Raw genomic sequence first — 14,030 nt, forward strand, 5'->3', positions numbered from 1 at the left:
ACTGTGGGCTACTGGATACAGCCACCCATGGAGGCAGCGACTCAAGGCAGCATGCCTTGACCAAGAAGTTCCAAGGACATTCTCATTTTCCAGCTGAGCAAAGAGTTCAGCAGGATTTCTCAGCCAAGGCAGCAGTTCCATAGATCTCTGGGGCTACCAGGAAGGTGGCACATGGTCTCCAGGAATCCTGAGATTTACCTGCTACTCTGGCAAGGAATTTCAGTTGGAGGATGCCACCAGAGAGAGCCACTGTCTGTAACAATGGCAACCCCCTCAGCTTTTGCAAGAGGATCCACTGCTCCCAGGTGCAGGCCAAGGGCCTATGCAAGTCAGGTCAGTGTTGGGTGTGAGGTCTTGCGGCTCCCTGCAGTTCATAATCAATTAACCTCCATTTTAGTGAGGGGTACAAAAACTAAAGGAGAGATGAATCAAGGACCTGGATGTGATACTGGCCCCAAAGAATTTAATAATCTGGTGATAGAGATCAACCCAGGATGGTCCAGCACAGAATCAAATTGTATCGCTATCATAAAAAACAAGAAGAGCCATCATTTGTGCAGTCTTGTTGATTTATGTCTATTATTTCTCTCAATCCTTACACTTATGAGGTAAGCTGCATTGGCCCCATTTTTGAGATGAGGAAAAGAAAACCCAGAGGATCAAATAAGCTGTCTGAAGTGACAGAGCTAATAAGTGGCAGAATCAACATTTCTCTGCTTCTACCCATTGGACACACTGCCTCTATCTATTTGTGAAATTGCAGATACTGAGGCCCAGAGACTCAAGTGACTTTCTCAAAATCACAGAAAAATTTAAAGGATGAAGACCCCAATGCTCTCTCTGAGATATCACGTGGCTGGTGTGGAAACAGGTGCTCAGTGAAAAGGCTGAAGGAGTTGAGGGAAGATGGAATACAGACGTGAATATATATATAAAATATGCAAATAGAGTGCAGAGGTGTGGTTTGTGAGCAAAGATCAAAGAATTCCAAGCTTAGCCTGTTAACCTTGGCAGAAACCTTGGTATTCCTCAGACTTGCTCACTGGGGATTGGTTGTCTATACTCTTTCAGCTCCTCGTGATGTTTCGGGCACTGTCTGACCATCCAACCCTGTATGAAGTGCTAAGGCCATGCCACGATGGGGGTTAACTTTGCCCCAGGAGGTATCAGGGATTTGTCTGGGGTGGGGGTGAGGTAGTTGTGAATAGCTGGTATACCTCAAGTGTAAAGAGAAGGTAAAGGTGGGGATAACAACAAGAACAAGAGCTAATACGTATCAGGTACTTACATGTCAGGCACTGGGCTAAGAGTTTCAAATGGTTTATCTAAACACTTACACACCTATGAGGCCAATCTTATTAGTTACTACCACCCCAACTGTAAACATGGGAAAATTGAGGCTCAGAGAGGTTAAATCACTTGTCCAAATCCACAAAGCCCAGAAGAGCTAGAGCTGGGACTCAGACCCTAGTTGGTCTGATTCCACAAACCAACTCCTAATCACTGAACTTTATTAAATACCATTTGGAGTTAAAGCATCTCCATTATTTCAGTCATTGCCAGCTCATCGGCAGGAAAAATGGCCCCTCTGTCAAGACAGAAAGGCTGGAGCGTGTGTGCACACAGTCTGTGCAGCAGGTTTCCCCCTGGTAGGTTTTACACTTGCCCAGTTCTGCAGGCTGGAACAAGGATGCAAAGATCCAGACTTCCAGTGAAAAAACTTCTCTGCAAAGGACAATAAGAAGCTTTAGCATCAGCAAAAACTGTCACATTTAGGAATGTGTCTGAAGCCAACAGCTGTTGTAGGTCTCTCTGAACTGGCACATGTGTCTCTCTTTGTCTGGCAAACATTCTTCAGGCTGCAAACTGATTTAATAGAACTTGCATAAAAACAAACATACAAATCAAACATCCAAGCATATTCCTGCACCAGCAAAAACAATGGGAGAATCTGATGGGGATTTCAGCAATTTGTGCTCTGTATTGATTTGACATAGTTCCTCAGGTGCTTTCTTAATAATCTGTCATTTACAAACATGCAGCTGAGTGCAATATATTTTTTGCAATACATAAGTCAAACAAGATGCTAGAGAGACTGACTGGGGCATGGCTAGTGCATGGGCATGTCTGCAAGTCTCCTGATAAAGAGGTTCTGGAACTGTGTGAAAATATTGGTGGTGGTGGTGGTGATGATATGAGACACTGTGCCCCTCACGCACTGGCTCATGTTATTTCTTTCAACAGTACTATGAAGCAAGTAGTATTAATAAACCCATTTTACAGCTGGAGAAATCATGGTACAAAAGGTCAATTTGCCTGAGGTCATAGACCTAGTGAATGGCAGAGCCTGGACTTGAACCCAGGTTGGTCTGATTCAAGGGCCTGTGTTCTTAACCCCTAGACTATACTGCCTCTTGCTCATAACTCTTCCTTATCTCTCTGAGTTTTCCCTTGACTTGGGAACTCTTGTTAAGATATCCAGATCCTGCCAAAGGAAGGAAATTACACATTTTTCCTTCCCCTCAGTTATCCTAGGCCATTTGGTTGGAGACCAGACAGCAATTCAGAGCCCAAAGGTCCAGTTCCTGATGCCTCTCTTTGCCTGGAATAGGGCTGACAGGGAAGGTCCTTTTCAAAATTTTTCTTTGGGCCATCTTCTGGGGAAGCCCCTTTCTGGCTTCTCCCCTTCTTTACCATTGCTTCTGTGGTTCTTTAGAAAGATGGTGAGTCCTGGACCCCCCCCACTGAGTTTGTACATTTGGTCCACAGCAAGGAGGAGGGATGCAGGCATATCTGACACAGGCATTCTTACCTGGTGTTTGTAGAACCCCTGGCATCACCTACGAGAAAGCAGAGGAGCAACACAGAGCCAGATTTGCTCTTCTTATTATATGCATGATGCCTACATGCCCAGATGCCTACATGCCCAGATGTCTACAGAGGTAATTTTTTTTTTTTCATCTTAAGAAAGTGAATGAAGAATAGTATGGGAACTTGAGAGTAAATCATTCTATCATGTTGCATATGCATACATGTACATAGGTTTTTGCTTTTTAGATTCTATTATTTAGTAGTTTTCAAACACTATGCTAACTTTCTACATGTTATGTTATTTAATCTTCATGGAAAATCTTTAGGTAGGTATGACAACCTCCAGTTTGCAAAGGGTGGAATGGAGTGAGGCATGAGATGTTAAGAAATGTGCCCAAAGTAAGAGGCAGAACCGGGATTCAAACCCACGACAATTTATCCCAAGACTCTGTTCTGAACCATTCAGTTGCCTGATCAGCTTCTCCTTTACACCACCTGCACTCACCCCACCCCACCTCCCCTCTTTCCTTGTGGCATTTTCTCAGAGATCTGGTGCTCTCAGAACATTTAAGAATCACTGAAGTCAATGATTTCTAGAGTGATCTAACTCTTTGGTTCTGTTTGTTGTTTGTTTTATTTTGCTTTTAGCTTTCTCTTTCTCTTTTTTGAACCTCCTTGATGATCAGTGTAAAGGGGGAATATCTGCTATTGTTAAGCAGCCTTGAAGCCCATGCACAGCCTTTCTCCATTGAATAAATTCACCTGCCACAGCAGAAGACATGAGCCACCGGGTGACACTGTGGAAATATAGAGCAAAAATGGAAGATGAGCCAGAGATTGGGAGAAGCTCTAAGAACAGATGGTCCCTCCAGGGCTTTTGAAGACTCAGGATGGTGTCTGAAGACCACAGAACAGAGAAACACGTGGGCCTCTGGCTTTTCCCTGAATCTATCCCTACTGGAAGCTGGATCTGGTTCAAAGAAATGACAGGGAACAGTGAGAATGGTGCCATTGGTGGGAGATCAGTTTCGAGGAAAATCTGCAGTGAACCATCTCACTGTGGGTTCTCTGGAAGAAAGCTATTTTTAGAGGAATTGGCTCTGTTATGTGGGGAGCCCAGCACACACTCCTCTGAGCTGCTTCGGCTTTGGAAAATATCTGAGTCTGCCAGATTGCTCTGCATGAGAGATAAGTACTCCCTCCCCCAAATGTTGGGGAATGCGGGTCCCCCTCCCAAGGTTAAGGCAATTTAAGAGAATCATTAATAGTTAAGGATCAAGAAGAGGGAGTGGAGAGCCTGATTTGGTGTCAAGCATTCCTATAAGGGGGAAGAACAAATCTGGATTATTTAAGTGGCCATGGACAAGAGGTGGAGTTCTCAATATTAAAAAGAAAAAGTCACATTTGATGTCTTTGGGATGATAAATCACACACTTTCTTTTCATCCTGGGGTGCATCCTGCTGTTTCTACTCTCTGCTTTCTTCATTTTCTCATCTTTTCACCCATCTGCTGGTCTCCTCTCACAGCTAAGAGGATGCATTTTAGCTGTTTTACAGGCTTTTAAGCCAACACACAGGTCCCCAGGCACAGGCTTAGTTGCCCTTAGGAACAAGTAGGTTCCTCCCCTCCTGCAAGTTTTCTCTTACATGTCACTTCCCAAACTACCCTCCCCAACTGCAGAGACTTGCCTCATCTGCTTTAATTTCTCAGCTGCATTTCATCACAGAGGAGAATGGGTCAAGCACAGCAAGAGAAGTCCTGGGCAATCCATCTGGTAGACTGTGGGTACCCAATAAGCAGGGGCAGCCTTATTTCCATGTCTGCATACATTTGCATGAAGATGAGACACTACCAGGTTCAAGTCATAACACAAATGGCTCATCTGTTTCAAGAACCTATTCTCTCAACCATTACCCTTCAAAGAACTGACATGTCTTTATGAAGGTATCTCTTGTGTAGGCAGTGCTAGCTCCTAGCAGGTGGTTTCTAACCCTTGTCGCCATCCCTAATAAGAGTGTGGCAATAGCTGTAGTACTTGTAGTTGTAAAATAACAAGTCATTACTAACATAGTATATCCTATGTGCTAGACACAACACTAAGCATCTTACAGCATTCATTGTTTAACTTTCATGAGAACTATTAATGAGGTACCATTAGCCTCTGCATTTGCAGTTGAGAAAAGCAAGGCTCAGAAAAGTTATTTGCTGATGGCTCCAAGGCAGGGCAAGGGCTAAATATGGGTCAGCCTGAATCCATGGTCTACACAAGGAGTGGGGAGCGGGGAGCAGAGCAAGAAAGAAACGATCTAAGGGAATCTGAAATGAGATGGATTGTCTTGAACAGCCACCTTGGGAATCTGGCCCACCTGGCGTGGATGGAGAGAGAAGGAGGAGGGCACTTATAATGGGGAGCAAAGGGTCAAGAGGCTAGAGAAAGAGATAGGGGTGGGAGGAGCAGTGGAAAGACCATGGGTAGGGAGATGGAGAGATGGGGGAGAATGAATCCAGGGAGGGAGAAGACAGTGGTGGGGAAACAGTACAGAAAGGGAGGAACGTGAGGACAGGAAGGAGGAGAGTGATGGAGGAAGGGAAGCAAAGTGGTGAGCAGGGGAGGTAGGTGGGGTCTCAGCAGATTCCACAGCGAGGGGGATCTGAAGAGCTAGGGCAACGGAGCAGGAGAGTGAAGGAGAGCTACAGTAAGACACGAAGGGGATTTGCTATCGGTGCTTGTGGAAAGGGAGACTGAGGGCTGGGTGGAGATGGATGAAGGCCACCGAAGGCATGGACGGCAGGTGACAGGATTCTCCACTGACCAGCTCCTGCCTGCAGAAGCAGGAGTGGAGGTATGGATTGTAGCCCCTGGGGCTGGGGAAGAGAGTTTTAATGGAAATTAGAGAAAAGCTGGCAAAGTAGATGAAAGAAGAAACTAAGACTCACTGCTATAAATTGTATATTTCTTCCCATCTCAATCAGGGTAAAACCAAAGTCCCATGGGGCTCCATGATCTGGCCCCTCATTAGCTCTGTGAGCTCATCCCCCAATTTCTCTCCCTGCTGCTTATTCCACTCCAGCCACACTGGCCTTCTGGTAGGCCAGGCACACGCCTACCGCAGGGCCTTTGCACACACTGTTCTCACTACCTGTGACACTCTTCCTCCAGATAGCCACTTGCTTTTTCTCTCACTTACTTCGAGTCCTTTCTTCACTTCATTTTCCTCCATAGAATCTACCAACTTCTAACACATTATCTAATTTACTTTACCTTGTTTATTGATTATCCGCACCTCCCCACCACTAGAATGCAAGTGTCAGGAAGGCAGAAATTTCATCTATTTTGTTCATTGTGGTCTCTCCAAGCACAGAACACAGCAGGCTCACAATAGATGTTTGCTGAATAAATACACAGATGAATAAAAGAGTCAATGGGCCATCTGTTGGAATAAGATGGGAACAAAACGGCATGCACAGGGGAAAGAGGAGGAGGAGGAGAATATGAAGCAGAGTAGCAAGGGAAATACATGTCTTTCATTTGCAGGGATTTTACGTGATGTTTTCAGTAGGAGGGTTCCATATAGTGATGTTTTTGATAAAGCCATTGGAAGGACAAGGTAGAAAATGAAAACAACTGTTGTCATTTAAAGAGTGATCTTGAGGTCAATGTTGACTGACCTACTCAGTCCAGAATGAGACGCTGGCTATTTTCTAACATTTAAGGGAGGATTGAACAAGACTGAGCTACATGGACAAATTTTACTGGAATTTTTGACATCTGTACCTATGTATAGACACACACAATCTTGTCTCTTTACCTAAAGATCTAATCCAGAGGACAAAATCTGATTCGAAATAATCAAAAGCTCTGTCCCCTTCGCTGGTAGTGGTAGCTATGAAATCAGCTCCTTATTCGTATACTCTCCTCCACACTACCACTGTTTTACAGAGCACTTGCCCGTGGACTGAGGGCTGTATTAAGTACTTCACATGCGGTATTTCATTGAGTTTTCACAGTGACCCACTGAAGTATAATGCTATAATTATCACATTACTATAGGCGAGAAAACTAACAATGAAAGAGAGAGATTATTTTACCTCAAGTCATACAGCTAGTAAATGGTAGAGCCAGGATACAGACACAGTATGACCCTAGGGCGGGGATTGGCAAACTTCCTGGGAAGGGCCAGGGAAAACATATTTTAGGCTTTGAAGGCCACATGGTCCTTTGTTGCAACTACTCAATACTGCCATATGAAAGCAGCCATAGACAGTACATAAACAAGTGGTTGTGGATGTGTTCCAATAAAACTTTATTTACAAAAATGGGTGGTGGGTGTGTTTAGCCTGCTGGCTGTAGCTTGCTGACTCTGTTCTCGAATCTATGCTCTTGACCACTGAGCTATCATATCCAGGAAAGCCTAGAAGGACAGCAAAGAGATTCCAGGGTGTTTGTAACAGTTGGCTCCAACAGTCCAACATGCTGATGGACTAGTAGGGGATTGGCTGGGACGGAGAAGTGAACTCACCAGGGATGGAGGGGTGGCAAATGGAGGCACTTACATTTCGACAATGCTCTCTGGCAAATTGGAGGGGATCTCTGTCAAGCCCTTTCCTCGACAGTCCACGATGTTATTACTGCAAGTGCAGGCCGAAGGGCAGGAGATGGAGTTGGCATTGCAGGATGGAGGCTCCGGGTGGGGGCCTGTGGGGCCAGAACACAATGGTTAGCTCAGGTCAGTGTCAGGAGCTGCCTGGGCTTCTGTGTCCCTCAACCAGCTTCTCAGGATGCAGCATTAACTGATAAGCTATCTGAAAAATGATCACCAACTGGCATCTCCCCTCACCTGGGAGGCACAGCTGTCACTGGCCAATTATTCAGCAAAGAGGAGAGATTCTGACCTTGACCTTACCCTTTCTGGATTGCTTCACCTGCTCTGTTATCCCAACATTCTAGTCTTTCAGAGAAAGAGGAGTGCTTAGAGTCAATCATGCACAAAAAAATGTCACTGGAATTCAAAGATCATACACTGGGGCCACATGCCCAGGGTGTCCAATGTCTGAATGGCACCCTGGAGTTTTCGGCTTTTAGCTGGTGATGGGATGCTGAGTTAGACTTTTCTCTTTTGAGTTAGATACCAAAATGAGGTGGGAGGAAAAAAGGTGGCAGAGTTTTCCCATTTGGGGCATTAATATTGTCAGAGTGTCAATACAGTTATGAGTAGCAATGCCCAAGCCACTTCCAAACGGCTTTTATATCCAGGGAACATGCAGATAAAATGTATGTCACTAGAAAAACGGCAAATACGTTACTACATATTTTGGAGTCAGGCCTTAATTTTGTTTGAGGTGAGAACCAGTGTGAATTTAAAGCAAAGTGATTAAGAGACCAAGCAAATGGCACCCAAGGAGCTTATTTAGAAAGGTAACATAGATAAATGTGTCCATTACTAACCTAACACAAGATTCAGAGTCACTGAGAATCTTAATCACTTTCTCTGGTGGCAACTTCAAATCCCAAATACAAAAAGTAAATTCAAATGTTTTAAAGACATTGCAAACACTTTCACACTATGACTACAACCTCAAAGTGAGGTGAGAATCTCAAACATATGGTTAGTTCTTCAAGTGTGGATGATATGGTCCAAAAGGGACACCCAACCCCACAGCCCTCCCAGGACCTCATCTCACGCATGCTGGATCTAATGGATTTCAATATCTTACCAGATTTGCCTCTCAGAGCAAAGGGTCATGGGCTGAGACCAAACTCAGTCTAACTCTGCAGATCCCCTCACTGCTTGGACTTGGAACCTCTGGCTCTGGGCTCTTAAATACAGATTAAACATGAAACATGGAAAATGTCTGCTGCTGGACAAAAGTGATTTTTGGTTTGGCACCTGTTCACTGGAGAAACTAATTCTGGGAAGCCAGAGTGGGTCTAGCTATAGTGGTTGAATCAGAGAACCAAGTGGGCCTGTGGCCCATCCTCATTTGGACACTGAGGCTTAAAGTAGAGAGTCCAACTCACCACATTCAATAGACCCAATGATTCCAAGGGGTGATCCCTCTGTAGGAGTTCAAATTGATGCCCACAGCTTAATTTGGAATGTTTACATTCCCAGAAAGTGCCAAACCAATGAAAGATTCTCACTTTCCTTAACCTCACTTACACACAAAACAAAAATTTACAACGTCCTCTTAGTTGGGATGTTTGAGAAAATATTCTTGTCCAGGGTACAAGGAATTCAAGGTCGCCAGTGCAGCACACACTAGTGGATCCAATAGAAACCATGGAAAATGCCAGAGATGATGACTCACACTAATCTCCCGCTGGAACATTCTCTTTGAGAGAATGGTGAGACTGACTTTGTTCCAAATTGAGAAAGCCTTTAGAATTCTGAGAAAGTGGCAACACCAGAGAGTCAGCCTCTTTGAGCCTCTGATCAGGAATGAGAGAGTGTTGTGGCTAAGAGGGTGGGCTCTGGAGTCCCACTGCCTCAGTGTGAATCCTGGTTCCATCATTTAATTCTTACTTCCGTGTGCCTTACTTTTCCCCATCTGTAAAGTGGGGAAAATAACAATACTTATTTCATAGCATGGTTTTGTTGTAAAGGCAAAGGAAGTTAATGCATGCATGAAAAGTATTTAGAAGAATGCATGGCACAGAGCTTAATAATGTTAGGTGTTGTTATTATTATTACTGGGTCTTGCTCTGCTACTAATTGCCTGCAAGACCTTGGGCAAGTCACAGTACCATCTCTGAGCTTTGTTGTTACCATTTCAGCAAATCAGGAGTTTGGATTGCATGATTACTAGAGTCCTTTCTGGGACTAAAGATCAACTGCTTTTGTTCTCCAGAACAATGGAAGCAGAGGGAGTAAGACACCTAACAACATCTTTTCCTCCTCTACTCCACTTCTTTGCAGGCAGCAGAAGATCTAAGGGAGAAGGGCTCCCATCCCATCACCCACATCTGACGGAGGTTGGGAATAGTTGGCCTCAGCTGTCAGGACTTTTGAAGTGCAGATGGTGCACCCTCGCAAAACTGCCATGCCTGGTCTTGAACATCAAGGGGCAAGTGCACCTGACAAAGCCAGGGAAAATCACCACACCCAGGACACCTTCCTATTTGGGAAATGTCAGGGACTGGAGTCTGAACTCTTGCATTTCCATCCATTCAGGCAGAGGGATCAGATGACTATCCCTCTTCTGATCTGTCAAAATATTACTTAAAGGGCGTATGTTGGAAAAGGGGGAAGAAAGACATCATATTCAAGGGCTTGTAATGGCAACAGGAAGTTCTGACATAGAGTTTTTTCAAAGGGGCCCCTTCTGACTTCTATGTTGAAATTGATTCTGTTCTAAACCAGACCCAGGTTGCAGCCTCGAGTCCCTCTGGGAGGCGGCTGGATCTTTCACAGGGTGCCTCTGGTTCCATTGGCAGTGTGCACTACATTTCAATACATGTTGTGAAGGTAAAAAAAAAAAAAAAAAGCCTTTGAAAAAGAGTCCTTAACCAGGTCACTAACAACACCTTTAATTACGCAGAGAGAAACAACAGTAATTATAGCTTCTGTTAGCACCCTGGGCTGGCAGCTCCCCAGCCAGGACTTCATGCATAGTGAGGACTTTACCTTCTTGTTTCAACAAAACACTTCAGGTTTAAAATGGGGTTGAAAGATGGGTTCCATTTCCCTGAAAACGTTCTCCCCTCATCAATGCCCAATGGGTTAAGCCCATTTCCCTATGGGCCTCTGAGAGCTGTGATGGCTGATGCCTCTCCCTTTGCTTTGGGTCTCTGCACAGCATGCGATTGGAATGTAAATTCTATAAGGGCAGTGACTTTCTCTCTTTTAGTCACTGTTGGATTCTCAGTGCCTAAATCAGGGCTCAACAAAAACCATTGACTTAGTAAACATACCTTGGATAAATGAGAGGATGAACACATGAATGAAATTGGCCGAGAAGTCTGGGAGATGTGGGAGTTAAATGTCACTAAGCTACGAAGATAAGCATTCCTTTTGGAAGGCCCCAGAAGGGAGCCTCCCTGAGTTCTGAGTGCCCTGGGCTCTGGCAGGTAGGATTTAGCTATAAAGCAGGGAGACAGACTGGCTATGGGTAGATGAGACTCTCCTGCCTGAAGCCCACTTCTTTCCACCAAAGCTCTCAGTGCTGGCTAAAGCCATTTCCCCAGTCACCTGGGGCTCCCTGTGAGTCTCTCACCTGCACAGGTCAGGGTGTTCTAGGCATTCTGCTGAGCTTTGTCAGCAAATCCCTCCCTCCCAGTCTCTACGATTATAAGCTGGGAAGCAGAGAGGAATGGGAACCAAGACTTTTGTTTGTTCGTTTTTTTGTGGCTGGCTGGTACAGGTATCCAAACCCATGACCTTAGTGTTATAAGGCTGTGCGCTAACCACCAGCCCTGGGAATCAAGTTTTTATATTGGGATGGAATGAGTCTCTCTCTACATCATTGATGAAAGGGGAATATCTAGACATGCAACTGCCTGCATGTATGTGTGTGCTCCTCTTGTACAACATATTCTTAACGGGGTCCCATGAATCCACACTGTCCTCCAGTGAGCCTGTCTACTGGCAAAGAAAGTGGCCTTAAATCAGAGAATGGTGATGGACTAGCCTGTAATCTACTTTACAAGATGTTCTGTTATCAACTTAGGAGTGTATATGGACTTGCTCTTCTTTTCTTAATTTTTAAATAAGTGCCCAAGCTATGTGCTCTTAGAACTCTTTCAGTGGTACTAAAATGCTGCTCCACAGCAGAGCAAGGGTGTTCTTATCCAGAGAGGGAGGCAGGGCTGTGGCCCAAGTACACATCTCCCCTCTGGGGGCCTGTCTGAATCACCATATCAGCTCTGGAATCTCAGCCTGAAGCTAAAGCCATCTCTGTGCCAAACAAGGTGGAAACAAGGATGCCCTGCCTTCAGATGTCTTCTCTAAGACTCCCAGGATTGTGGCCTGACATTTTGAGGGAGGACAGAGCAGAACTTGGGGGAGTGGAGATGCGGGCCCTTTGCTGCTTGTCATTAATCATCAAGGCTTCCCAGATCAGGGGGCACTCAGTGAGTGAGAGGGCTGGAATGCGTTCCTAGCCACACCTCCCAGAGGGACTGTCCCTGCGGGTCGCCAGCATTGCCACCATGCTAGTTATCTCGTCTCTGCTGACTATCTCTCCCCACCTCATTCTCAGAGAGGAGAGAGAGGGAGAGATGACCAGAGAGCTGGGTCCTGCCCCGCTGCCTCCTCAGCTTGCTGCTTCTCCTAATTGGCAAAATAGGGATGATCCTCACGCTGAAAGCAAAAGGCCCGAATTGTCTGCCCAGGTGACGGGACAAACATCACTGAACTTCAGATGTAGATGGGCCCATGGAGATGGTAAGAAAACAAAAGCTCTGGGAGAGGACAGTGCTTGCCAAGGACACAGCAGTATCCAAACTAAGAATAACCATCATTCTCCTGATAGCAGCGAACAGTGATTGAATGTGTACTATGTGCCAGATACTGCATTAAGTACTTTGTACATATTATCTCACTTGATCCTCACAGAATCTGTGGTTTAGTTTCTATTATTACGCCCATTAAACTGATGAGGAAACTGAAGAATAGGGAAGGTTAGGCAAGATGCCCAAGATCACAGAGCTGGGAAACAGCACGATCTAACATACAGTCCCGTGCTCCTCTGTCTGTCTCTTCTGCCAAAAACACACCCAAAGTGTTTCTTTTTATCACCATGAAATTGAAAAGCATCAGAGCCTCAGAATCTCAGGAGGTGGGAAGACTCAGGCTGGGACACGGATTGTGTAAGCCATACGAGAGACCACCAGACACTCTTGTTAGAACTGTGCTTATGTCCTTCTGTTTTTAATAAAAACCTCACCCAATAGAGTGCACAGAGTCAAAAAATCCAATGGCCTTGTATGTGGAAATAAATTAATTCCAGTATTCAAATTAAGCATCCCCATTGGCCTCTGGCCTTTCAAAAGCCAACAACAGACTGCAGTGACAATGGGACTTGAGCAGTTATGATGAGAATATAAATGAATGTGATTTAAATACCAGAGGCATGATAATTTTGGGAATGGCTAAATAAACCTAATAATCTCATTCCTGCAATGCCCAATTATGGTGCTTTAATTAAAACCTCCTAAGGAGATGGGTGGCTAGTCATGGCTTACCTTAATTATCTTTATATTTAGTAACTAGTGCCTAGTTTTTTAAAAAAGAAGAGTTTCTTTTTTCCAGGGAGATAAGCATATTTCATTTTTAATAATAAATGAGCAAGTATTTATTGAGAGGCTATTAGGATCAAGCATTGTTCTAGGCATTGGGGCACCTAAAAAAAAAAAAAAAGACATGGCCTCCTATTAATAGAAGACAAGATTAATGTCTTTATGAAAAGATATATCACATTCAAGGTCATGGGCAGATAAGAATGAAGTGGGTGGACAAATCAATGGGTTCAGAGATGTTCAAATGAAAGTGATAATTAATTCAGAAGATCAAATATTTAATAACCTTGAATTACAAACTGTCACTAGTAAAATCACAGATTAAGGTACCAGGAAATTAACACATGGAAGATTTAAATCCTAGAATTTAAACCCCAAAATAAATTCTTTAGATGGGGATAGAAAAAAAAAAAAAAACCCAAACAAAAAAACCCCTGCAACTTGGCAACTCCCATAACATGTACTTTTTCTCTGGTCTATTATCATGAACTTTGATAAAGTTCTAGTCTGGCCCAGGTAACAAGAGGCTTAAACTGAAGACTCTGCTAGCCCCAGGGCCGTCGCCTTCCCCTTGAAGGAAGCAAAGTTAACAGAAATCTTTCAGCAGTAGCTGAGGGAAGCCAAGTAGTCAAGTTGTATAACTTACAATAAATGTTAATATAAAATAAAATGGAGATATATTCTCCCACCTTGTGAAAAATTCCCAATTGTCTTCCCAGAGGAAGAAAATAAATGCCTTTGATTGGAAGGGTCCAGCTGACAGAAGATATGAGTACTGCCAAAGTGCGCTGCTAGCAAATTTCTGGGTTAGCTGGAGTGATAAGGAGCCCATATCCAGGGCTTCTGGGGAGAAGATGCTGGGCTCCAGACAGCTGGACTTAATTCAAAGGGAGCTATCAGGGACATGGGCAGGCAGGGCCCTCACAGGCTGAGTGAGATAAAGCTCTTTCCTGTCTCCGGAGTCATGTGTTTTTTGATACC

General features: G+C 44.4%; 1 protein-coding gene across 1 annotated transcript in view; it reads right to left on the reverse strand.

Moving 5' to 3' along the window:
• The window catches only part of SLIT3 (slit guidance ligand 3), a 597,642-nt gene that overhangs the window by 119,664 nt on the left and 463,948 nt on the right, over positions 1–14,030 (reverse strand). Inside the window, exon 9 of the mRNA XM_063085643.1 lies at positions 7,367–7,508. Coding sequence (XP_062941713.1) covers positions 7,367–7,508 — 142 coding nt within the window. The remainder of the gene's footprint in view (positions 1–7,366; positions 7,509–14,030) is intronic.

The sequence above is a fragment of the Cynocephalus volans genome, chromosome 2, assembly GCF_027409185.1.
Source record: "Cynocephalus volans isolate mCynVol1 chromosome 2, mCynVol1.pri, whole genome shotgun sequence".
Taxonomy (NCBI): Eukaryota; Metazoa; Chordata; class Mammalia; order Dermoptera; family Cynocephalidae; genus Cynocephalus; species Cynocephalus volans.